The sequence below is a fragment of the Alosa sapidissima genome, chromosome 8, assembly GCF_018492685.1.
Source record: "Alosa sapidissima isolate fAloSap1 chromosome 8, fAloSap1.pri, whole genome shotgun sequence".
NCBI lineage: Eukaryota > Metazoa > Chordata > Actinopteri > Clupeiformes > Clupeidae > Alosa > Alosa sapidissima.
Window position 1 is genome coordinate 19,491,430 of NC_055964.1, and position 26,490 is coordinate 19,517,919.

At 45.7% G+C, this 26,490-nt stretch overlaps 1 protein-coding gene across 2 annotated transcripts in view; it reads left to right on the forward strand.

Annotated features, from left to right (window-relative positions):
* The window catches only part of setbp1 (SET binding protein 1), a 50,196-nt gene that overhangs the window by 9,830 nt on the left and 13,876 nt on the right, over positions 1 to 26,490 (forward strand). For both annotated transcript variants that reach the window (XM_042101233.1, XM_042101232.1), the window contains exon 2: positions 2,527 to 3,200. In XM_042101233.1, coding sequence (XP_041957167.1) covers positions 2,706 to 3,200 — 495 coding nt within the window. In that variant the 5' untranslated portion in view covers positions 2,527 to 2,705. The remainder of the gene's footprint in view (positions 1 to 2,526; positions 3,201 to 26,490) is intronic.

A 26,490-nucleotide genomic window follows, 5' to 3' on the forward strand; every position in this document is an offset into this window, starting at 1 on the left:
TCCTTTTGCACGTGCTGTGTGTGTGATGCTCTTGCCCCAGATAAAGTGTTTGCTGCCAGCCAAGGCACCCAAATGCCTTTGTTTACCACCCCAAAAAAGACGATACTCTACGTAGGTGAAAACCACATTTAAGAGGCTGGCTGGCGATAGTTCTACAGTTGCCAATTGCCTCTGAAACAGAAAGAAAGAAAGAAAGAAAGAGAGAGACACCAAGAGGGGATCTAACCACATGCCAGCAACAGCAATACCATTTACAGTAAGCAGGCTGACTGATTGAGCGACACCAGGGAGGGGAGTCGTCTCTGGGAGCTCTCAGTCAATACACATCAATGCTGACATAACATGGCTGGCACCCGCCAGCCAGTAAGGAGGTTCCCCTTTCATGAAAGGAAACTGTTGCAACTCATGGAGGCCCCTGGACATTCTTCCCAACTGTTTTCTTTTTCCTGGAGTTGTGTGTGTGTATGTGTGTGTTTTTAACCTCTCAAGGGTCCTGCTTATTATTATTGCAAAGTTGTTATGGGCATAAAAGAGAATTCTAAAGGAGCATTAGATTTGATAGGGTGTCTCGGTAGAGATAGACACGTCTTCTTAAAAATGCCCAGCCTGAATCCAGGTTTGCGCTGTGAAAGACTGCGATGGCATTCATTATTTATGGCTGGTTTTACTGTGCTGGCGATCAAAGGAAATACCTCGCTTCATGTTGGACAGACCTTTTTAATCAATCCATTTTGTTATCTTATCACCGTTTACTGTGCTGATAATGTCATGTACCAGACACTGAGAATGTCCCTCTGCATGCGTGCCAGCAATGAACTTGTTAAGTGATCATTTTATGAGTAGGTAGCAAAAGACTCAGTGTTGAAGTGTTTGGCATAGATGAGGAGGTCTGCAGAGCATTCCCTAAAGTGTTGTGGAATGATGTTTATTTTTGTTGTGATGCATTAGGCCTATTTAACGGTGAAATATCAGTGGTCTGTGATGAGATCACTGAGGAATTGCAGGACTTTAAAGGATTTTTTCAAGCTTGAATCCCTGCTAATGGACGTTTCAAATCACCAGCTGGGAAGAATTCTCGGTAGTTTTACTGAACTGGTCTCTCTCGGAGTGGTGAAAGTGAGGATGTTTGCTTATTAGATGATTATACCCAATGACATCCTGAACACTAATGAAGCTGTACCACATCCTCCCTTTTCAAATTCCCCTTGTCCTTTGGCCTGATCTTTGACACATTTGAATGGTAGTTCACATTGGAACGTGTCTGTGTTAGTTGTAAGGTACACTGCTGCGAAAATATTGGTGTTGGATTTAGTCATACGTATCTAGAACAGAGCGCACTAGAAGAAAATAGTAATACTTGCGGACCCAAGTCCGCCTCTCGATTTCCAGATCTCCACTAAGCTTTATTTAGACAAACCCTCTGGCATTCTTTATCAAAACCATATGAACTAATGCGCAAAAGCCCTCAGCACACAATGTACCACATAAAATTCACCGCAGATTGGCCCAGCCGAGGTTTAAAAAATTGACTCGTCAGTTTTCAGCTGAATACTCAGATGGTGTCCATGTGAGATTTGAAGTCAGTGGCCAACAAGCAACAACAAGCATGCACGGGCTTTAACTATCTCCCCCATCATCTACCACTCGGTTAGAGGCCTGTTCATGCATGTGCGCTACACTCTCTTTGACGCACACTATCACAACATTTCATCGTAACACGGAGTGTGTACAACCAGGGTTCGATGACCTTAAAGTGTAAAAAATGGAGACTGTACATTTTCATTGAGGGCTGCAGATTTCCCTCTCTCTGGTCTCTGGAAAAAGAAAGGGAGAGAGAGAGGCTGGCAGAGGGAGAGAGAGAGAGAGAAACCCCATAGTGCTCAGTCCTGTCTCTTGATGCAGAACAGTTCACTCTGGAAGTGTTGCCATCCAGTGTAATTGGGCTTTTCCACAAGAGTAGCAGCAGACCAGGTTGCAGGTCTGCATGCTGTCTGGGAAGAGTCGGCTCTGACAGGGGCCGCTTGTTTTCACATGTTCGCACCATGAGCGTGATTACTCCTCTCACCATTAGAGTCTGAATTAACGAGGAATTGGGAGTCCACGTAGTGTGTGGTAGGAGGACTGTGATGTGGCAGCCTGTGGTGGGCTTTAATACTTCAATTGAGAGCATCCAGATAGTGCATAAAAAGACATGCATGGCAGTCTGTTTTTGTCTGCCAGTGATTTTAAGCTTTAAACTTCAAGCATGGCAGTGTAATAAATGTCCCACTGTAATGAAAAGAATTGTGCCCAAAGAAGAATAAAAAAACAAGGATTACGTGTCTGAGGGGCGCAGAATAACTGATGTTCACTGTTATTGTGTGCTGTACTAATTGCTAAGCCATTTATTTTTCTCAGTGAGGCTCTTTGGTTTTGGATGCCATGGGAATTTGACTGTGTGCAGTGTAGACTTCTCTGCCCATTCTGACATGACAGCGGGGAGGTTCTTATTTGTGTTTTGTTTGTGTTTTTCTCTCCCCTATGCAGTTTCATCTTGGAAAATCTGTATCCTTGTGAGATTCATCAGATTCAGAGAGCAATAACACCCAACGGACTCCGCCATCGCCACTATCGGAGAGGGTAGCCAGAGTAAGCAGGTGGGGCACCTGTTTTCCTGAGTTCGCTCCTGGTGTCCGATTCCCAAAAACACACGTTGGGGGTCAGCAATGGAGCAGAGGGAACTGTCCCGGGCATCCCGACCAAAAGCGGGCAGTGAGGCCGAGTTCTTCCCGTCCGGGAGCACCATCAACCGGGCGACCCTGGCAGAGCTCACCGGCGGCAGCAGCCTGCTTCCCAGCCAGGCGAAGGGGCTCCTGCTGCCCGGGGAGCGAGGGGCAGCAGAGCACGAGGAGGACGAGGATCTGGGGTTGGGCCGGGACGTGGACGCCAGCTCGAACGCCGACAGTGAGAAGTGGACACAGCCAGACGGCATGGAGGAGCAGGAGTTCTCCATCAAAGAGGCCAGCTTCTCCGAGGGCAGCCTCAAGCTGAAGATCCAGACCACCAAGCGCGCCAAGAAGCCCCCCAAGAACCTGGAGAACTATATCTGCCCGCCGGAGATCCGCATCACCATCAAGCAGCCAGGGGAACACAAGACAGCCAAGCACGGAAAGAGCAGCAAGGCAGCCAAGGAGGAAGACAAAGTACCCCCAAAAAAGAAGGTAAGGACTTTTCCATTTACTCATTGAGAAACACTTGACAAGCCGCAATGGGCATCAAAGCGATTCAGCTGTCAACCGCACAAGACGATCCATCTTGACTAGCTTGGAGATGTAGATGAAGATGTAGAGTAGCGTTACAGTGTTCTTGTCAATAAATCCTTCACTCAGCCCATGAAATATGCAGTTGGTGGTCAGATGGCATTTGAGTTTTGCTCTCTCTGACAGCTTGCTAGAAATACACCAGACAGGGCTTGGGAGTGCTGACACTAATTGAAAAAATGGATAGGGCGAGATAGCTAATCTACAGTGTAGACAGATTCAGTCTATAGATATGTGGCCTTTTTGTGTTTGATAAACAATTACATACGAGCGAAGAAAAGAAACATTCCTTATTCCCTATGCAGTTTTCCTGATCTGTATCTCCCCCCATTGTTTCTAAGGCTTCATCATGACTAAAGTGTTTTTTTTTTCTTGTGAAGAAGGGGAAAAAAAGTCTAAATTTGATTTGGAGTGGTGCCAAGCTGATAGAAATTCTGGGCGATGGCTGTTTTTGCTCCAGCTGTTCCCGCCATTCTGTGCAGCGGGTTGTGTGAAGCAGTCTTTTTCTGCCATTAACCTTCTGTGGCACTCAGCACCATAAATGAATAGGCACGCGCTCACTGAATCCTTGGTTTCCTCGAGATGGCAGCTTTTTGACTTTCAGTGTAATTATCTTGGTGAATGTTTTTTTTCTACTGTAAGCATGATTAAAAAGCACAGATATAAATGAGAAATCAGAGAGGCATTAAGCTGGATCTGTCTCTCAAGGCAAAAAAAGAAAATGTTGCTTTCAAACATTTTTTTAATGTGCTGTGGCATCATCTGATCTTTCCTCTGTGTGTTGGTTGGCCAATACATTCATGCCTTATTTAAGGTTCAGCTCTAGCATAGTTGGTTTACCATAATTCGTTCTGGAACATACAGATCGTGTCTTTCCCATGAGACATATATATAAAAAAAAAAAACTAATTGCATTCACCCTGTTTCAATTTGTTCACTAAAGCTCACTTTAGGGAGCATATTTAGAGTATAAAGAAGTCAGCATACTCTTAATGTATTTTTCCAAAACAGAGATGTTGTGCATTTCTCATTTTATGTTCTGGCAAAAAGGAGATGGCAAGAAAAAGTATAGAAGCTTTTGGGAGAGAATGAAAGGAAAAGCTTTTGATACCACAGCCTGACCCTATAATTTAACATAATTAGGGAGAGTATGCTTGCTTACTGAATCGGAGGGAAGCTGCCAGTCTCAGCATCTTTTAGCAAGAGCAAAAGAGCTTAAATTGATTCATTTCACCCTTGTAACATTCAGGAATTTTGTTGTTTGTCTCCTTGGAATACAAATCACCATATAACATGGACCCATCAAAGGACATATCTTATGAGATGAGTTCATGTTTGTAATTTTGCTCCAACAGAGTACATTGTTGTTCCCAAGTGTTGATGGCAAGGATACATTTCGAAATTATAGTTAATCTAGAGCCTAGCCCACTACTTGTCTACACAGACTGTTAAACTATTAATTAAGGTAAGCCTGTAGTATTTGCAACTTATTATATGTCACTTTGGAAAAGAGTGTCTGCTAAATCAATGAATGTAAATATAACATTAGTTTAGTAATAAACTGTGTTTTAAATTGAGGTGTTTTAAGAGTGTGCGACAAGACAAAATGTAAATAAAAGTCAGAGATCCTCGTATTTCCTTCTGTAGAAATCATTTTCATGTCATGCCTTATGCAGTGGACTGGCTTGGAGTAATCTTCTGCATGAGGAATGGGGGTAGGGAGTGAAGAGAGAGAGAGAGAGAGAGAGAGAGAGAGAGAGAGAGAGAGCGAGAGAGAGAAAGAAAAGACAGTGGGAGGGAACAAGGGACAGAGAGGGAGAAAGGCGGGAAGTCTGAAGTGCAGCTGTCTCTTTTTGGCATCTCCAAATTGCCCCAAAGACAGAAGGTCAGAAAGGGCATTAGCAGAGAGAGAGGAGGTGGCCTCCCAGCAGCCCGGCAGAGGGGTGGCCCTATCTGCGCCCAACAGCAGCAGCCACCCCCAAGACTGGAGAAATGTCAAGCCCCCTCCTGATTTCACACACACACACACACACACACACACACACACACACACACACACACACACACACACACACACTCCTTTTCCCTCTTTAATTCTCCTCTCTCTCTCACCACACACACACACACACACATACACACACACAGATACAGACACAGATGCACATACACACAGCAGCACATGTGTAACACAGTTAAGCACACTGTAATGTGAAATGTTGATGCTTTCACATCACAGCATGTACAATAGCAATTGCTCATTAGCTTCACCAAAGAGAGAGAGAGGGGGAGAGAGAGAAAAAGAGAGAGAGAGAGAGGCGACACAGCTCAGTAGATTAGATGGAAGTGAGGCTCATTCCGCCTCAGTCAGAGGGGCTTAGTGGCGAAGCCCGCCACCTCTCCTGTGCACTCAGTTACTAGATGGGCGGGGTCAGAGGTCGGCCTGTAATTGAAACCGGTCAGGGCTCGCCGAGAAAAGGGCTTACATCAACTGGCCGGACTGTGACAGCTGGTGTCTGGGCTCCCCATTTGTGGTAACAGCCCCCTTTTTCTCCCTCCTCCACCTCCTCCTCCACCTCCTCCTTCTCCCAAGTAATGAAATCACATCTTAGCCAAGGCACTTAAAAAAAAAAAAAAAACGGCATGAGGCACTCCGATGTATTAGCTTGATCTCTTTACATCACTTACAAATGTCCTCACCGCTCTTGTCAGTAGTTACACTCACGCTGCAAATTAGTTTGCGGTTAGCAGTCCTTGGGGGAATAAGTCGATGAATGTGATGTGGTGGAAATGTTGTCGACACAGTCGTGCCCCGTAGCTGTGGTCTGAAATAGATGCTGGCAAATTATTCCTTTTTTCTCTCTCTCTCTCTCTCCCTCTCTCTCTCTTTTCTGTTGCAAGAGAACTCAGAGATTGGATCTGTATTCCTGTGGTTTAAATAATGCACAGCTTGGGGCACGCTGTTTTTTTTCTTTTTTCATTTCCATGACATTTGTATTCAACAGCCTAGACAATGGATAGCTCCGAGCATGTTTTTTTGCCTGTCTTCCAAGAATAATTATCAATTTTGTATTATTAAGCAAAGATCTGCAGGAGGATTATCATAATTTGGTGAATTGCTGAATTTTAGCCTTCATCATTGAGTCTCATCCGTGTATTCATTAAAATTTGATGCCAGCTTGTGAGAAGAGGAAACGCAGGTCCTTAGCATACAGAGTGCTATTCCCCCAGTGACACGCATAGGTATAAGTGCATTGTGATGACTGAGGTAGATGGAGAGGCGAATCAATACGTGAAGCTGCACTTTGAACAGCTGATGTCAAAGATCCCTGGCCCTGATGCGCCAGTGTTTGACGAAGGCGCCCCCAATGCCAGTCAGCTCCACTGGAGCGCACACCTACACATACACATACAGTACACACATACACATGTATACACATGCACACACACACACACACACACACACACACACACACACACACACACACACACACACACTACACACTACACACATGCTCACTGGTGCAGATTTGTCAAGGGATGGGCTTGCCAGCTCTGGCTCAGTACTCCTGAGGCATCCAACACACACACACACACACACACACACAGGATCTATTTCCATCTCTTGCCTCTGCCGTCACCTAACAGGCCTATCATTTTTTCCCTGGCCAGCGGTGGTGGAGGTGGTGGTGATGGTGTAGGTGGTTTAGTTGCAGCTCCTGGGCTGAAGTCACTGGAGAGGAACAGGTTAAATAAATGAGAGACTTGTGTTTGGGTTAAATGCTGCTTTTGTGCCGTAATGATCGGGGAGTCTGGCATGGAGCAGATGGGCTACCTCCATGTCTCATTGTGTCTGGGTCTCTCTTTTTTCATTTTGGCTGAACTAATATGCCAGATGGTGGCAGAGAGGAAAGGCCAACAAGTGAGGCTCGGCATATGGGGAGCCTGTTTAAAACGGGACCCCGCTGTGCTGGGGGATGGGCAAGGGATGGATGATACAATAGCAGGTAATTAAGAAAAGGACTTGACTTCACCGGTGAGCCTTTGTCTACGAGTGCAATATTTGCTGAAAACCTGCCATTTCCTATCTCAAAAAAAAAAATACATTTCAGGTTACAAATCAGTTTGATTTTTATGTGTGGTGGGTAACATGCTTACAAGGTGCAAGGCTTGAAATGGGCTTATTGAAGTACTGCACCTGTGATTCCTTTTCTGATTGATTCATCGGAAACGTTACTGTCGTCTCTTTCAGGGTGCCCTCTGCCAGCGCACGGTGTATTTGAATTTCAAACAGGGCAAAATTATACGGACATGTGCGCAGTGGATTTTTTTTTTGCCATGTTATTTTCTTTATAGGCAGCTACCACTTCTCAATTTCACGTTTGAATTTATTCTTTTGAAGAATTCATGCTCATGCCAGGGTGCATATTGATTTGGTTTCAGTCCAACTCAAGCCTGGAGTAGTTCTCTGCCTTTGCCAGCACATATTGAATGAAAAGGAAGTCGAATGCAGGTGTAGCAGTTTGGATTACACATTGCATTAGTTACATTGAGTTTCATTTGTACGTGCTCCAGATACTTTTTCAACTAGCAATGGGTTTTTTTCTTTGTGTGTTATGTTGATGAGTCAACAACACTGAGGAGAACCAGACCACTGTGTATAATGGCCTGATTGGTGTGAGTGAGTAACTAGACGTGGACTGTTTACCACAGGGCTGGCTGGGGGGGAGGGGTTTTCAAAGGGACAAGCATGTGTGTGTTGTTTCGTGCTGAACCCAAGGTTAAGCCTGCTGTGGTGATCACCCACACACTGTTCTGAACTGACTCTCTCTCTCTTGCACTGACTCTTACTCTCTCTCTCTCTCTCTCTCTCTCTCACTCACTCACTCACTCTCTCTCGCTCGCTCTCTGTCTGTCTGTCTCCTGAGAATTCATATGTTTGAGTGACTCTCGTCCCTCAGGGGGTTCTTCCCCTCTGTGCTCATTTTCTACCCCTCATTCTAGTCAATCCTCCCCAACCAGCCACCCCAAAAGGCTGCTTGTCATTTCAACCACTCCAACAAATGTTCCTACAGTCCAAACTGACTCTAATGACATCTGCACATTATATATATTTATTTTAAAAATGTGTGCTGTTCTTTCTCCTTTTTTTCTCCTGCTGTTTTTTTCTCTCTCTTTTGGCGGCTCAATGAAGCCATCAGTGGCAGTAATTAATGCCAGAGAAATGCAGAGACGGCCCCTCTCCATTGAGCATTGTAAGGTGTCTAATAGGCATGCTATATTTTTCTCCTTTATATTGAGCGTCTGCCGCTGACGGCTGTCTGGGATTGTTTATTTCTCGAACATGTTCATCTATCTAATGCGGTGGAGGTGCCAGATCTCGGCGTAAATCCATTTAAGGACCTGCGCAGGGTGATAAGGGCCTGGGGGGTGAGAGGCGGCCTTGAAGTGTGTCCAATCCCACGCCCACCCACCTCACCCCATCCCCCCAGGTTGGACTTTTGATGTCCTAACGGCATCGGGCCGACAGTTATCTGTCACTCCCACAACCCGTCTTTCATATCGGGGGGCCCCTGGAAGCCATCTTTAATGTCCGGGCGTAATCCCTCAGGAGCATGTATAGTGTATTCACCAGAAAATTAACCCTGACATGGTTGCCAAGATGATAGGTGACTTCCGCAACCTCTTCGCTAGGAATATTTATAACGGGCTATTTGTCAGCTGAGGACGGCGGTTGGGTGACCGGTAGGAAACTCTGGAGGGTTGAAGGGGTCAAAGAGAGTAACCCTACTGCCCGGCTCTTGGGCCTGAGGATGGAATACTGAGGTGTCTGTTGAGGTCATTTACAAAGCACAGCTATGTCAATATTGGGCTACACCAAATCCTGCCAACATTAATTTTTTTTTTCTCAGACAATGTTAAATTCTAGGAACAGGAAGGGCTTGCTGTAAATTCACAGGCATGGATTTGTAAGTGGAGTGCGGAGTGTGCTCCGTAGATAACTTTTTTCAGAGAATATGGAATATCCATTAATTGAGGTCCCTCCCCAAAGTGGAGCCCCTTTTTTCCCTACCCAGATCAGCATTTTTTCCAGCATGTGCAGGGTCCCAAATGAAGCCATCTACATTTGGTCTGGTCAAATGAAGCCATCTACGTTTGGTCTGGCCGGCTACAAGCTGTGACTGCCTTTGTTTTGTGAGCCACTGAGCTGGAAGGGGTGTGTGTGTGTGTGTGTGTTTTCTCTTTCTGGGAGGTGTGTGTATGTGGGTGTGTGTGTAGTGTGTGTGTGTGTGGGGGGGGGGGGGGGTGCACAAGGGATTTCAGAGAGTTGGGGGTATGTGTGTAGAGGTTACGTCTGTGATTTAGTACCACCGAAACACCAGCTGTCCCTCTGTGTCCGTCTCCATGTATCCCAGCCACCAACCCCCCCGGTAGGCCAGGCAAAGTGCCACTGCCTCTGATTCTCACCGAGGGAGAGGCACCACACTTCACAAGGTGATGGCTGCCACTAGCCCCCAATTACCCAGTTCATTTGATCTCTCTGTTTTATTCGATTCATGTAACCCACCCGGGAGTTTAAGGTGAAAACAGTCATTTTTCCATCCCAGATATCTCTCTTGTCTTCTATGTTTATGTCAATATACAAGTAGGACACATTGCCAGAGGGCTTGAAGTAGGAGTTAAACATCACCAAAAGGTGTTTGGCTACCGGAATGCTATTTGTATCTTCTGCTCACAGCCTCTTTTCTGTCATGAGTTAATTGCGGATCCATGTTTTGACCCTCTGTGAACTACAATGCTGCTGGTAAGAACTGCACTATGGGGGTTGTGTGTCTGTGTGAGTGGGTGTGTCTGTCCATGTGTGTGTGTGGGGGTGCAAGACAGGGTCAGAGTTTAGACAACTGGAATCCCCTCCCCTGATGAGATCTCTTTGGAGGAGGTTTGCTGTTGTTTTTAGCTCACGGCTGTTTATATATTCTCATTAGTGAATGAAGTATCGTTTGCCGTGTGGCAGGAACCAATGTCATGCAGTCATATCTATTAGTGTATTTACAATCCCATATTAATACATGGGAAAATATTTTAGCCATCATGATAACAACATTGAGCTGTGTCACTGCTACTAATGCAAGAATGTTAGACATGATTCTATTTACAGTCAGTGTGCAGTATCGCTCAAAGAGATCCTAGAGCCAGTTTATTCACAGCATTTTGCTTCATCTATGTTTTTGTTTTTTTTATTAACGCAAAAGATGCCCAGTTGAATTCTCATATTGGACCCAGGACAATGCAGCTAGAGATTTTCAAAACCTCAAGAACCATGGTTTTCCAGAATGTTCTAGTCATTTTTCCTGCACCCCATAAATCAAGCTCTTATCTTTTATTGGTCACAGAACCAGGTTGTTAAGTTCAGTGGCCATTCTTCATATGATGGCTGTGTGAATGGTAACCTGCCCACGTTGCTGAGAAAGAGGACAGATTTCTTTGTGCCTCGTTACTGCTCTTCATATGGTGGTAATATGGAAAGGTCAGAGTGGTGAGGCTTCATCATGACCCTTGATGGGAAACGGTAGTTGTGGCTGTCCCATGAGAGATGTCCAGAGAACTAGGGGGATGTGGTATTTGCATGTGATCATGTTCCATGCTTCCATTGGAAAACCACAGACACGGGAAAGCTGCCTGTCCTGGGTAAGTGTTCCCAATCCCTGATATATGACAGTATTTAGAGTGGTCGTCAGAGAAAAATATAAAATGACCTCTTGAATTTATCTTTTAATTAATAGGAGCCAGAACTGGGCACTTCCCTGTCTTGCTTTTATGGACCCTTTCAAGAGAGTTCCATTATCAGCATCATAGTTGGCCCCACAAGACTTCCTTTTTAACATTCCATATGTTATCTTAATGCAGAGGAAGTAGATTGGGGCCCAAATAGAACGTTCAAGCATTGTTTTTGTTTACCTTGTTGAAAGGGTCTATAGCGCTGCACTGCTTAAATCCTGGGTGAGATCGGCAGAGGCAGTGAGCCTGTGGTCAATAGTGCACTTCAGACCCTGAGAGCCGCCCTGTAACATAAATGTCCTGCCTGCTCCTTTGTGTCCCTGGCAACTTAAGTCCCTCCTCATCTGTCCAGATCCCGTCTTGAACCCTGTAATCTCTCAATGTCAGACAGCTTATCAGCCTTTCCAAATTGGACTTTGCTCCGGGGACCTTTGGCTGAGTGGCGCGTGGAGCGGCTATTACACTGGAGTTGGGAATAGTGGGATTAGAATCCGCTCAAAGCCAGGGAAGCAAGAGAGAGAGAGAGTGAGAGAGAGAGAGGTGAAAAAATCCCACCCATGACAGCCAAATGGAGTGTAAAAGCTACCAGAGTAGCCAGTGTTGGTCAGCCGCCAACATTTCTTCGAGGGTACTGTGAAAGATCATGTGACATGTCATCAAAAAGAAGCGAGCGGCGCTCCTGTGGAATGGTGGCCGCTTGGTGACAGTTCACCGAGGAATTCCTGCCTCAGATGTCCGAAGCATTCCCATCCCTGCTCTGTCACCAGAGCTTACAGCTGAGCTACAACTGTGTACATACCTCTTGGCTCAGCACGTTCGACCTCAAGATAGAATATGAAAAACAAAACCACCCCCGGCATCCCAGGTCCTATCACAAATGTGACCTTCAGTTGCTAATGGCAAGCTGTCATGGTAGCTACCATGGTAATCACCATCTAACTTACAGTTTGTAGGGGCAGGAGTAACACAAGATGGCTTCATAGCAACCGTGAAGTGTCTGAGGGCTGCCATGTTTTAAAACTATTGCTATGTGCCAACCAGTTTCATCCAAAGCAGAAGGTATATATTATATCATTATGCTAGTAATCAAGTTGGCAAACCCTGCATGTTGGTGTACTGTACATCACACTTTGCGCTAAAAGAAAGTTGTGGTATCTTTATAAATAGGATTTCCTCACATTAAGCTGAGAAAACCGAGTGGACCATTAGGAAGGGGCTGTGCAGAGTGCACCAGACAATCTCTATTGAGACATTGTCTACTTTCTCCCCGGCTTGGAGTAGATGATGGTGTTTTTCTCTCTCGTTGTTGCTGCTGCAGTCCCTTTAATTGATTCCCTAGTAAACCGCTAACCTCGGCAGGTTGTGTAACTGTTCTTCCTGCCTGCGGTGGTGCCTGGAGGGTTTGGGCTATTAGTAACCACACTCTCCCCTCAGAGGGGGTTCAGGGTTGGTGCGGGCAGGGAGGCCAGCGATTGGAGAGAGTTTGTAACGTCCCTGGTGGTTAGCTCTATTCATGTCACTGAAACCTCATCTCTCATCTAATTGGCTCTCGTAACAAACAACACAAAATGGCTTGTGTTTTCCCCCGAAATGTAGTTATTTAGTTGTATAGTAAAGGTATGTGTTGAGTTAAGGTATGTATGACATGTTCTTTTTTTATTATTTTCACCTTTTTGCCTTGGACCCTTATTTCCAGGATGAATGTTGTTTTGTGCTAATGTTGTTGTTGGTACTAGACACACCTCTCGTTGCCAGCCAACTGGGAGCTTGGCCGGGCTGGTGAGTTCTGTTCGCTTGTTTTGTTTGTAACGAAGGCACCCAACAATCCGTGGGACACATTGGAAATATAATGAATAAATGAGTGGCCATGGTTTCGGCTGGATATCTGGTCTCACCAGGTCGATGGTGGTGCCACGGGGGCCATGTGGCATATTGACTTTCACTAGATCTCACTTCAAGCGCAATTGAGTTTGTCAGTGAAATGTGATCTGCGCCATCAGCTGTCTGCCGGAGATGGTCCTGTCACTGCCGCCGAGATGTCAGTGGCCCCAGATACCTTTCCACTAAAGCTTCTTCTCCCTGAATGCCCATTGAAAAGCCAGTAATTAATTGTGGCGGACACAAAGGATCGCACGACAGCGAGTCCAGTTCTGGGACGACCTGTTTGGAGTTCTGTTACTGAAATGAAAAGTGTAGGTCAAACGAGGTAGCCGGGTTTAAATAGAAGCAGAGCCAGTGCCCAGCGGGAACTTTATTCTTTGTTTATAATCTCTTGACATTTTGTTCTGCTCAAGACCAAGACGATCATCTCGGGCATTCGTTCCCCAGAATTAATATCTAAGCAACCTCAGTCGGAGAGAAAAGCATACGATTTTTTTAGGGTAAATAATTGCCGCGTTATTTGCGGTGAACAGACTGCTGGACTTTTAATTTATGAGTATTCTTGAAAAATCAGTGACACAAGTGTTCCTACAGTTAACATTATCTTTAATCGGACCGCACCATTGCACACAATACATCCAAGTTGTACATTCTTAAGGAATGAGTCATTTTAGTCCAGAGGCCTGGAAGGGAAAACGGCCCTAAATTGAAACTGGGATGGAGAAAGCGGGTGGGGGCTGTGTTTGTGTAGAACATTGTGTTGGGCTGATACTCAGGGTAACTTTGCAGAGTATTCAGTGACATTCTAATTGTAAGGATAAAAGAGGCACCAGTGGACCAGTGCTACACCCCCAAAGCTCTCACAGTGCCATGAAAGAGCTCTTTATTTTCACTGCCTGTCCTCTCCAAATAAGGGTTGTAAGGCCTGAAGGCCCCATTTTCACAATAATCACACTCTGCATTGAAGACGCTCCGGTCTCTAAGTAGGCTACTTGTTGGTTGCTTTGTGTGAATGCTTGCAATCCTTTGCGTTATACAAAATTAACAGAAGTTTCTTCATGCATTCTACTCTTGGATGATGTTATTATTTTGTAAGTAAGTCCAAGTGAGAGTAAGTCCAAGTCCCCCACCCACCCCTGAGTGGGGGACTACAGTCTAACATGTGGAGATTGAGGGTCACGGGAGGTTTGATGTAGCTGAGGTACAGTAAATAGTCCCATACAGTGCGGTCGGGGCAGCAAACAGCTGTGCCTCTGGCCAGGCTCCCACTGCTCCTGCCTTGTGGGAGCACAAGATGGACCGTTACCCAGGGAGGTTTTTTTGCAAGGGAATGGTTCACTCTGTCCTTGCAAATCCCCCCGAATCTCTGGCGGGATTAGGGACACTAAACCCTTTTCCCTTCTCCTCTTTTCACTGCACTGCACACTGTGTCTCAGACTCTGTGGAATGCTACTTTACCATGACCTTTCACCTACACAGCCGTGAATTCTGGGAGGGGGGCAGGGTAAGAATCGGGGGCTGGATTGTAACGGTGGAGACGGTGGAGAGGCGAGGGGGAGGTGGACGCTTGTATGGGTGGCGGGGGGGGCTGGTCGATGGGCTGGTTGGCAGTCATTTGTAGTCATGTGCTCAGGTGAAAACAAATACTGTTTCATTCAAACCCAGAAATAGAGCTGTGAGCTTTTCCTAAGCTTGCTTGCCTCAAAAACACAATTTCCCACCAAACACTATGTGCTGCCGCTGTAGTATTGATGTGTGTGGCCATTTCGATCATTCTTGAACCAGAGAGGACTTTTGTGACTTTAACCATAGCTACTTACTGTGGGGATGTTTTGACATACAGTGTCAACAACCCAATGTGTTTTTGGATGCTCTCTGTTCCTCCTTTTTTTCCTGGGTGGTATGTGGACAGATACTTCGAGATGACAAATGATGGAGAGAAGGTGATCCTGGTGTAGAACAAAACTTTTAATGAACTGAATCCAACCATATCAGCCCTCTCTCAGGGACTGCGGGTTTTAAGTGACCAACGGCTCAGCTTCAGTATACACCAGAGACATGTAGGCAGAATTTTTTTTTTTATGTGCAGAGAAGTAGAGCATGTTAGGTACTAGTAAATGTGGTTAAAGGGAAAATTGTATCTAGTCATTTGATTTTGTCGTCTCTGGTCTCTCTGAGGCTCTAGCAAGGTCAGATGCTTTCGGCTGTCGTTCCTGATCCCATGGAAAGATTCTAGTGAGATCCGACATGGGCATATAGGCTATGAGTCATCGCTTGAAAGTGCTTGGGCAGTGACAAAGCAGAGCCAGTATTGATCCCCCAGCATGTGAAGGTGAAGAGGTCTCCGTCTTGGTTTTGGTTGCCCTGCACTGTCATTATTCGCGTTAACGCTGAAGAGTCCTCAGACTCCTGGTTAACATGGGGCCCTTCTGTCAAGGGTTATGGCAGGTTAACGCCTTCATATTTAAGCCATGATATAAGCGGTGATTGGTTTTATATTGAGTGTGTTGTTGCTCCCTCTTGATCGTTCGACAGCCTTGCGTAGGCGGATGTTGCTCAGGTGCTTCTGTACAGCTCAGCCCTTTTTAGGGCGAGATCGATATCGAGTGAAAAAACAGCTGCCTGGGAGCCAAGTGTCCCCCCCCCCCCACACACACACACCCACTACCACCACTACCCCCCTCACACAAAGGAGCCATTGTTCAGTCACTCATGGATTGGAGTTCTGCAATCCTTTTTTATTGGTTTAAGCTATTGTGCCCCAGTTCTTCTCTTTCGTCCTGTTTTGCTTGGACGGAGCAGCCATCAAAATGTTTTCTTGCTGTGATATTGAGGACGTCATTATACCAGAGATGGTGTGCGCCGCATTGCACCCCACTGAGTTTGGATTGGTTATTGGTGTTAGTGGTATTCAGCCTGCATTGGCTTCTGTGTCAGATTGCAGATTCTATTCTGGAATCTCCCTTGTCATGTTCTAGGGCCTAGGCCATTTGCCTTTAAACGTGTTAGTCATGTCTTCCTCTTTTCATTCCATATGGTCTCATCCAAGTCTATCCAAGACAGAGGTTTCTTGATTGTATAAGAAATGGAATTTGCCTGCCCTATTTGTTTATCTCAATGAACATCACTGTAAGGCGATATTCCCTTTAGTGTTTGTGACTTGGGCATTGCACAACACGAGGTGCATAACACCTTGAGAAGCTTAATGGAGCTCTGTTAGGTATACCATGGCAACACGGAGTGCCCTTGCCTAAAATAGCATGAGATCTAAACACATTGTTTTGGATTAATTTGATTAACCTTTTGTTCTGTACTATTTATGTGTGTTATGGTAATTTTAGGTTTAGATTATACCAATGTTGCCAAAGTCTCCACTGTCAAAGGGAAGAATTTCACCTCGTATAGTTACTTTGTGATAGTCTATTCTGCAGTATAGTAAAGTATAAAGACCCAATTTGCAGTTTTTGTGTCTCCCGACCTTGGAAAGCAAGCCAGTGTCGTACCAGACGGCCTGTATGCTTGAGTGGTCTGCAGTGAGTTACTAATATTGACTCATCATGCATCATGAGCCAAATATAAAGTGGAGGTACAGTAACAAGACACAAGTGGTCCCTGGTACAGGTTGTGCTGGAGCCTTTGGTCCTGTGGTCTATTCAAGTGAGTGGTTTTATAAACCAAAGGTCTGAAATGTGCTCACGGCATCCAGGCCAGATGTTTTTTTAGAACCATTTGAATGTCTTGAAACAACGTATGGCAAAACAGTTCTGTTTCTCCAAACAGTGGAATGTCAGAAGTACTGGAAGAATGTACTGGTCTCCATCACATGACCTTATCTTGTGGACTAAAGCTACTCACTAAGCTACCATGCACCGGCTACACAGGGAGAAATATGCATTAGATTAATGGCATAGGCAGAATAGTGAAATAAACATCACTATCACAGTCTCAGGATTCTTGCATTGATGTTAGGGAATACTAAGAATGAGGCACGCTTAATACTATTATGCATGGACTATTATATGTACTCTTTTCAGTTAAAGTAAAGTTAGTTTCAGTAAAGACTTTGATGCTTCAGAAAATAGTAACAATTGTAGTAACAGGCCAGTCCTTCAGCGCAAGCATTCCTCGTAAATCTGAACCTAAATGATCATAATCCCTTAGGAATTCTCGTTTTTAATGGAGAGCAAGCAGTAAATTGCTTCCTGCAATACTTTAGCAATCACATTGTGTTAATTACACAGGCAGTAGAGCTTGCGGTGATGAGCAAATTCCTCTCGAACTTTGTTGTGTTTTTTCTCATCCTGAAATTTCAGAGCCTGCAGCATTTCCACAAAACTGAAATAACACAGACTCTTTGAAACCTGGAATCATTTCCTTTCCTAAAATGGCACTTGGCCTTCTTTCACATTTGCCTTGAGGGCAGTGGCCCGTGGAGCAAAACAAATGCTCAGTGTAACCACTCACTGAGCCCCTTCCATGCCTTTATTTTGTTGTTTTTGTTGTTATTTGTTTTTTCAACTGCCTCATTTTGCACAACCTGATTTTTTTCTAAATGTCTGGAAAACATTTAGTGGGCTAAATGAGTGGATGGGAAAATGCCATGACTCTTACAAATGTCTTCATACATGATAGGCTACGTGTCCATAGCCACAGACTGCAGATGGTAATATGAAATTAGTCTGAACTGGCTAATTAGTACATTATTGTATAAATGCTGGACAGACAAAGTATGTCCGTGTGATTAGAAATTATGGCTAGTTCTCTTGTCAAAATATGATGTTTTAGGCTGCTATTTCAGGAGCCTTGTATTGTAATTGAGTGTTGTTATCTTTTTAAGACATCAGGTGTTTTTCAGGATATGAAAATAATAGGTAATGGGCTGGGAGCTTTGCTTTTCGAAGACACCATCGCTGTGGGTGAAAGCAAAACAGTATTTACAGCTGCCCTATGCTATATCCCCAAAGAGCAACAAGGTGACATTATGTGAGACTTCCTAATCAACCTAACAGTAGCTAGATTGTTATATATATTGTAAAATATTGTAAGAAAGAACCCCTCTCCGTTCCTCCCTGGCCACTCATCCCTGTTCCACCCACCCCAACATCTGCATCTATTTTTGGGGAGTGAAAAGCCTTAAAAGTGAATAGCTTTTATCAAACACAAATCTTTTCCCTCTGTGTAGTGGAGAGGCTAAAACAGTATGTTAACCACTAGGTTACCTCACCAAGAACTGCTCAACAGTGTTTTTCATGTGAAACTGGTCAAATGTCAAGCACCAATTTCCCAGCTCCTTGTCAAACAACAAATTACATTATTCTGTAGCAGTTTGATTAAATAGCAGTGGTCCTATTTCACCAGCATCTGGCCTGAACAGTGCCCATTTACAACGATTCTACAGAGATTTATGTCTCATAGACTTCTTTTTATTGTTGGGTGTAGAGGTCATCATTCCAAAAGCTGTGCTTCATAACAGATGCATTATAATTCCTTATGAATGCACTCTTTTGACACCAAGGACATTACACATAAAGTGTCATTGACATATACAGCTTGGAAACGTCTCCGTTTATACAGATGGTTAATGGGCGTGGGTTGTTGGGTGATGTCAGACCCAATTAATGTGTTTTCAGCAGTTCTCTTGCCTGCCTCCTTGCCAGCACCTGCCAAGGTCAGCTAGCCACACAGGCTTCTCACACAAAAGGTGAAATCAATGGAATCAGCATAAAAGGTGTGATTATGGGGAAATTGATGCAATTTTGCTAACAAAGGCAATGTCATTTGTATTTCTCTATCGTTTTTTTTTTTTTGTAGTCCTTACCTTCTGCATGACTGAAGGCTGTATTTAATTTCATTTGGCAACAGTTGCAGTGAAAGTGCTGCGTAGGAAACGTAATTATAGTTATTTAAGGCTTTGTCTGTTGGTACACTGTCCCATTGAATCCATGGCATTCGCTACATCTGCCAGTGGTGTGTGTGTGTGTGTGTGTGTGTGTGTGTGTGTGTGTGTGTGTGTGTGTGATGATATTTTGTTTGATATTTGCAAAGCTGGTTTCACAGTGGGCGAATATGTTTCGGAACACTGTCGCATCAATGAAGATCCACATTTTTTGCTTACTTTTTTGTTGTTGTTGGCGGAGCGAGTTGACGGGGGTCTTGTTTGTAGCCCTCCATTCAGCCGTCTGTTGTCAGATTACGCGTTAAATGTAACCGCTAGGGAGGAGGAGGAGGAGGAGGAGGAGGAGGAGCCCTCCGGAAAAGGCACGCTGCCTGGCCCGAGACAAGCATCAGGCCAGACGCACACCTTGAGAGACATCCCACTTGGTCCCAGTGTTTTCTCCCAGAATGAATGGCGGTCTTTATATTCCCTAAAGAGCTTATGGGAAGGAGAGGGAGGGGAGGAATAAGTAGAGAGCAGGCGGGAGCGCGGGGGGGGGTTTGGGGGGGGTGTTTGGTAAGAGGGAAAAGAGAGAGTTCCGTGTGAGTGGCCAGGGGATCAGGAATAGAGCTCTTTATTTTTCTCCCCTTTTGCTTTTCTCTCTTCTTCTCTTTTCATTTTTGACCACTCCCATCAGCACTTACCACCACCATCTTCAACCCAAACCCCCACCTAAGCTCTCTCTCTCTCTCTCTCTCTTTCTCTCTCTCTCTCTCTCCTCGTCCTCGTCCTTCTCTCATCCTCTCCTTTAAGTGCTCCTCGTTGGGAAGCAGACACAAAGGCGTGTTAGTATTCATTTTGTTTGTTTGCTCTGGACCTGTCAGCCGGCCACACAAAGGCTGGCCAGATCAGAGAAGAGCCCAGCGCTCAATGGAACCCGAGGGGGTCCCGGGGGGGTTAGCTTTGCCAAGCGTGGTTCCCACAGGGGGAGGGTGGTCCTCCACAGAAAAGGGAAAGGGGAGGAGGAGAAAAAAGAGAAAAGGGGGCAGAGTGGGGAGTGTGTGTGTGTGTGTGTGTGTGTGTGTGTGTGTGTGTGTGTGTGTGTGTGTGTGTGTGTGTCTGTGTGTGTGTGTGTGTGTGTGTGTGTGTGTGTGTGTGTCTGTGTGTGTGTGTGTGTGTGTGTGTGTGTGTGTGTGTGTGTGTGGGGAGTGTGTGTGTGTGTGTGTGTGTGTGTGTGTGTGTCTGTGTGTGTGTGTGTGTGTGTGTGTGTGTGTGTGTGTGTGTGTGTGTGTGGGGAGGGTGGGGGGGTTGGGGTAGTAGATTGGGGGTGGGGGGGGGGTGTGTGAGGTGGCACTGGGGCAGGGGCAGGGGTTGCTGGGGCAGAAAAGGGTAGGGGTGATGTTGTCTCAAAGCCAAAGGGAACTGTGTGAGAATCATATCAATCACTTTGCTTTTTTTTGGAGGGAACTGCTGTGAAAGAACTGCTTCGAGATTCGTCTCTCCCTGTTCCTGTCTCTCTCTCTCTCTCCCCCCCCCCCCCCCCTTCTCTCTCTGTCTCTCTGTCTCTCTCTCTCTCTCTCTCTCTCTCTCTGTCTCGCTCCCTCTGTCTGTCTCTCTCATTCCCGCTCCCTTTCTGCTTGGCCTCCCCTCCTTTGTGCTGGGCCTTTTCTGGACATCTGCCCAGGCCTATACACAGGCAAAAATGAAACACTCAAGCCACCGGGCCTCCTGCCAAAGAATGGGCTGCAGAAAACTATTTGAAGGGCAGTGTGTGTGTGTGTGTGTTTGTGTGTGTGTGTGTGTGTGTGTGTGTGTGTGTGTGTGTGTGTGTGTGTGTGTGTGTGTGTGTGAGTGTGTGTATGTGTGTGTGTGTGTGTCTTTCTCCCTCTCTCTCTCTGTCTTTCTGTCTCTCTGTGTGTGCACGCATGTTGGTGTTTCTCTATGTGTGCGTGTGTGAGAGAGCGTGATTTTGTGCTGCACATGGAGTTGGTAACTCTGTCTGGCTGGGGCAGGCAGTTGATGTTCATATGTTGTGGATTTGCTTTTATATTCCCTTTTTATGATTAAACTAATTTGATCTTCAGTGCCGCAGAGACAAACGACAAAACAAAACCCGATGTATGGAATTTAGAAATCATCAACGGCCAATAAAAAGCCAATCACAGACTCTGCTCCATGGCGATACCTCTCCCCTACCAAGAGACAAACCCCAAATCTATTGCGGTGCCATTTAAATAACCCGATGTCCCTGAGCGGCATGGCTCTGATTTTCATTGTTAGTATTATAAACATGACCAGTGGCTTGACACGGACAGAGAGGCCTGTTATCTTGCTTGTTCATGGACTCACACCTCTTGAGTGAGGGGGATGAGGACCAGTGACATGATAGCCTCCAGTGTTTACCGCAGGGACTTTGGGTATTGTGTCCAGGCTGGTGTGTTTAACCTGGCCCCTGGCCCCTGCCCTGATGGGAGGGGGGGGTTATGGAGTGAGAGGGTAGGTGTGTGTGTGTGTGTGTGTGTGTGTGTGTGTGTGTGTGTGTGTGTGTGTGTGTGTGTGGAATAAGGCTGGCAGTGTCTGCTCCAGCAGGTGAAAGGGAAAGTGCAGACGGCTTGAGGCTGTGGGGGAGGGAGGGTTGGGAGTGGAGTTGAGGTGGCAGGAGTCCTGCGGTAGACAGGATGGCCTGATGGTCTGTGGCCTGGGAGGAAATCCCCTTTCCTATCCCCCTACTTGTGTGGGGTCTTCTTGCGGCGGGGTCCCCACATGTGCTGCTGCTCTCCCAGACAGGGCAAAACAGGTCACCATGTCCCACAGCAGCTGCCTGTGGCAGCGACCCGGCCCACATCTGGGTCAAATCTGGGCCAAACCCGCCACAGACTCAGCCTCCTCTATGTATGACCGGCACACGCGTGACAGAAAAAAAACTCTCCCTTTTCTGAATTAATTGGGAAACATCCGTGAAGTTGTCCACTTGGATTTCATTTCCCTCCCCAAGGGTTAGGAATCACTGTTGGGGTTCTCGCTCCCCTCACCGCATGGGGCAGTGAGTTTTTTTCTGCAGCGGCACAATAGCCCTTTGTTTGGGTCAGTGCCGCAGTGTGTCATACAGTTAGACGCTGCATTATGCAAGAGCACTAACACAAATTATGTAGAAGTAAAAGGTCAGGCTGTGTTAGCGCAGAAGGTCAGGGGGGGACCGTGTGACAGTCTGTCCTCCTCCAGGAGCTTTAAATATCAAATGCACCACTACAAAGGTCACCTCTGACTTCCTCCTCGCTCGTGCGGTCCAGGGAATTCTGCCGTTGATGTGCAGTAATTAAGATGGAAAAACAGACTGTGAATAAGAGTCATGTGAAATATTTGCCCCACCATCCTCTGCCTCACACAACTGCCCCCCTACTCTGCGTGTTTAGGAAATATGAAGACGGGCCATTCTTTCATTATCCCCCTCCCTCTCCATCCCTCGCTCAGTTATGTCCTCAGGGAGGGAGAGCTACTTGTTTTCCATTACAGTACCTCTCTGATAGTTTCTTCCTCTATCCGTGACCTAACGCTCTGAAAGCTCTGATTACAGGCAGGCCAAGTATGACTTTTTCTCCCCCCACCCCCTACCCGACTATCCCCCTCCAACTCACAACCACCACAAGAGTACTCAGTGTGCCGACGGGACAAGTCTGGCAGCTTGCACGGAACGTTTTCGGAATTTTTTTTTTTCTTTTTCGGCTTGCTGCTCGACTGTGGCTAATGACCCCTGCTGACTGTTGTGATTAGTGCAGGTTTGTGTTAATCACACTAATCCGCATCACAGCCGTAAAATCTTGCACCTTCAGGGGCAAAGTGTACGACCCAGTGGTAGACCAGGGAAAGCTCTAAAGACGTGTTAATCAAAAGTTTGCTACATAAGATAGATCATTAGCCCACCCAGGGTCAGAGGGGGCGTTTTCAGCTCAGTGTTCCCAGGTTTAGGGTGTTGGTGCCCCAAGCAGACTTTCCTGGTGCTCCAAGTTTGTTTTATTGACTTAGTCAAAAAGATGATATGCCTTCAATAGGATTGCTGTGTTCATGCTTATTTGGAAAACAACCAAATGAATTCCCTTGTCTTGTCCATTCATACTGTAGATCTGTATCTTAATTTGCTTCAGACATTTGAAATGCATGCATATTCCTTCGGAGAGACAGGGACTATAGAAAGGGATGCAGTCGAGGAGGTAGAAAATGACAGGTAATTTCAGTCTGAATGTTGTAAATGCAGCGAGCTTTATACCTCTGAAGTCAGACCCGCATCTCTTGTCCACCCCCTGGAGAGAGGAAGGTATTTTTTATCTTTTTCGAAAGGAAAATAATAACAAGTGTGGAGCAAACCACAGGACTGTCCCTCACTACTCCTGGGCTTTGGGGCCTGTGGAGATGCCACTTATCCCGCTCCGTGTGCCATGAGAAACGGCCATGCCAGCCTGGCACCTCTGCGTTAGAGCCCCGTGCAGTTCCTTGGAGCTCTCGAATTGCCGGTAGTGCAAATACACAATAATGCTGCATGCATACTATTCCTCAGACAGATGAGCCAACTGGTGCAAATAGCAAAGGGGTGGGAGGTTTTGGGTGTGAGTGTGTGTGTGGGGGGGGGTGGGGGGGGGGGGGGGTGGAGTGTGTGTTTGTGAGGGTGAGGAGGGAGTCACCCCTGTAAATGTGGAGCGAATGTCCTTTTTCTCCGCTGTGAATGCTGTGCAGCACCTCATCCTTGGAAGGGGTGGTACAGGGAAGCTGGTTTGCGTGTGTGTGTGTCTGTTGGTGTCTGTGTGTGTGTTGTTTTCCTCATTCGAGATGGGGTGGGGTATGGGGTAGAGGAGGGGAGGGGGGTGTAGACACAGATGTTTTATTATCCCTGCACGTACTCCTGCAGCCTCCATGTAACAAATTGGGTGCTCCATTTTGTTTGTGCCAGATGCATTGTTGAAGGAGTTTTAGGCTCTACGTTTCCTCAGCTTGACATTGGCTGAAGCGGTTTCAGTAGGATGTGAGCTTTCTTTCCTGCACGCTACCACCCCGCCCCACCCAAACCTCCCTCCACCCTCCAGCCCACCCCACCATTTTGTTTTTAACAGCCAACATCCAGATGTTCAGCGCATTTCAGGAAAAGTCCTCACGCGCGCAGGCAAATTGTGACAAGAGCCGACTGTTACAAAGAAGGGGAAGGCAGCCACCCGGCAAACATTTACGCAGTGTGTTTTAATGAAGAAGGTGTACAGGAAAAGGGGGTGGTCACCACGTCTTCCTTTATTATCTCGGCTTCAAAGCCCTTTGGTGACTCCGTGGTTTGCCGAGCGACACATCAGTGCTGGCACTCATAACTGGCTTCCAGTGTACAGTCTGTTAATCATTTAGTTCAAAAGGATGGATGAGTTTAGAGGGCCTAGTGGGACCGAACATAATTAATCAGTGAGAACGGCAACGAATGCACAGCGTGAATGGAATTTTAAAGCAAATTGGCATAATTATGGAGGCTAATACTATTAAAACCTGAATTAAGTGTTTAGACAGGGGTGCTGTCAGTGAATAATGAAGCTTTATTTGTGGTTGACCCTCCTTGAATCAATCAGACTGATGATTAAGAAGAGATAGATAGCTGCCTAAGAGGGCATCTTTATTGTTTTCATATGTGTGATGATTAGATTTAATAATAAAAAAGCCAGCCTTTGAGTTAATCATTAGTCAGTTGCTTTGGCTTTTTAGCAGCTGTATTTACTACATGCAGCACATTTCTCATTTCAGGCTATAATTTGCAAATAACACATTGCAAGTTGAGATATCTTTGCTGGAGTTTCTTTGCCTTGCAGTGTTTATTCAGTGCTTTTGAAGTGTAACTCAAGTTAGGAGTCAGGTCTTCAGATGCACGAACATAACAGTATGACCCCCCCCCCCCCCCCCCCCCCAACAATGCTGTAACTGCTTACATATGTCACAGCTATCTCACCATCTTTACAAGGAAACCTTAGAAACCTTTTAATGAAATCTGCTTAATCGATTGCATTTTTTGACCCATATGGAAAGAGTAAAGGAGAGGGTATCCTTGAAGTTTATAAAACACAAATAGCCATTGTAATAAGATTCAGGAAGCTGAGAAAGACGGGCATCCATTATTTCATGTAAGCAGTACAGAACATGAGTTTTGGTTCAGCAATCCTCTTTACCCTCCGAGCTCATCCCAAACCCCCAGAGCATGATGGTTACACTGCCATTGTAAACCTGTTTGTGTAAGACATGACAGAGTGGGTATATAAACAGATTGACAAGGCAGACGGACTGAACGCAGTGTCATTATCTTGATGACAGGAAAAAGGCAATACCTCAGTTACTACTATCTAGGGATTGAGAGGATTAAGAAAACCGCAAGAACAAGGGGATCAAAGCTCTTAACTGAAACACAAGCACGGGTCTTATTACACAACAATTTTGTGAATGGAGTCTATGTCTCATAATAACTCAGGGAACCTCTTGTATATGTATGTTTAGATATCAATTATTTTTTGAGAAATGCAGTAATATCTCTTAGTTTCATTCACAGCAATCTCAATTTACACAACCTTTTTTGTCTTATATAGTCACTTAGCCCCTATAATGTGTTTTTGTCTGTCCTGACATGAGCGAAGAAGCGCTACATGTAATCGGAGACGGTGTATCCATTTCATGTAGATGACACCTTATCCTTCCAGTGTCGTCTTACCCCCGGGCCAGCAGGACACTGGGAGCTGTCTAACAAAAAAGGTGTCCTCCAAAAGAGCATTTCAGACTCTGTTACCAGAGACCAGCGATACAAACGCTGTAATTTGACCAATTAGCGCCAGGGTTATGAAGCATGCTTATCAGTGGAAAGGAACCCTTTTGAAGGGGGAGTAGATGCCCAAGAGCAGAGAAATGTGCGACACCAGTCGAGGCTAATGGATTTTTTGTCTGATCCATTGCGTATGAAACAATGCCCATTTTCACATGTCAAAGGGTCTGTTTTGGTAGAGGGGGTCCATGATTCAGGGGACAGTCATCTACTTTGCTTTTAATAGTAATTTTCTCTCTGGTCCTTGCCGAGTGGGATATGGTTATGATTAATGCTTTCATTAGACGGACCCTCTCGTGTCTAAACCATGGACCGCTGCGAGAAAGCATACGAATGTGTGGCCTGCCATAAATGCAAAAAACATGGGCTCCAACATGTCATGCCAAGGACACATTCTATCTAATGCAAAACACTTGTTTTGCATCCCCAAATGGTATAAGAAGTCAGTGGATATGCATGACAGCACTGTTGTGAGACATCACATATCATGAAACCTGACTTAACCACAAAACACATCACTCTGCTGTCGGCGTCCTCTTGAAACAAAGCCCGGGAGGATTGACAGGAGGGCCGCTGTGTGATCTGGCAGAGATCAGGTACAGGCGAGGGGGATGTTTGGCTCAGCATATGTCCGACGACAAGCAGCTCCAAGAGCACTCCTTGCTCGCCACATAAAATGGAGTCCATCAAAACATAGTATGGCTTTGAGAACTGTGAGAACAATAAAACCAAACATAGCCTATCCACTCCCCCCACCCCCATCGAAAAAAAAAAAGAATTGGAAACAGAGAGACTCAGCTGCATGCCAAACCAGGCTTATTATCATTTGA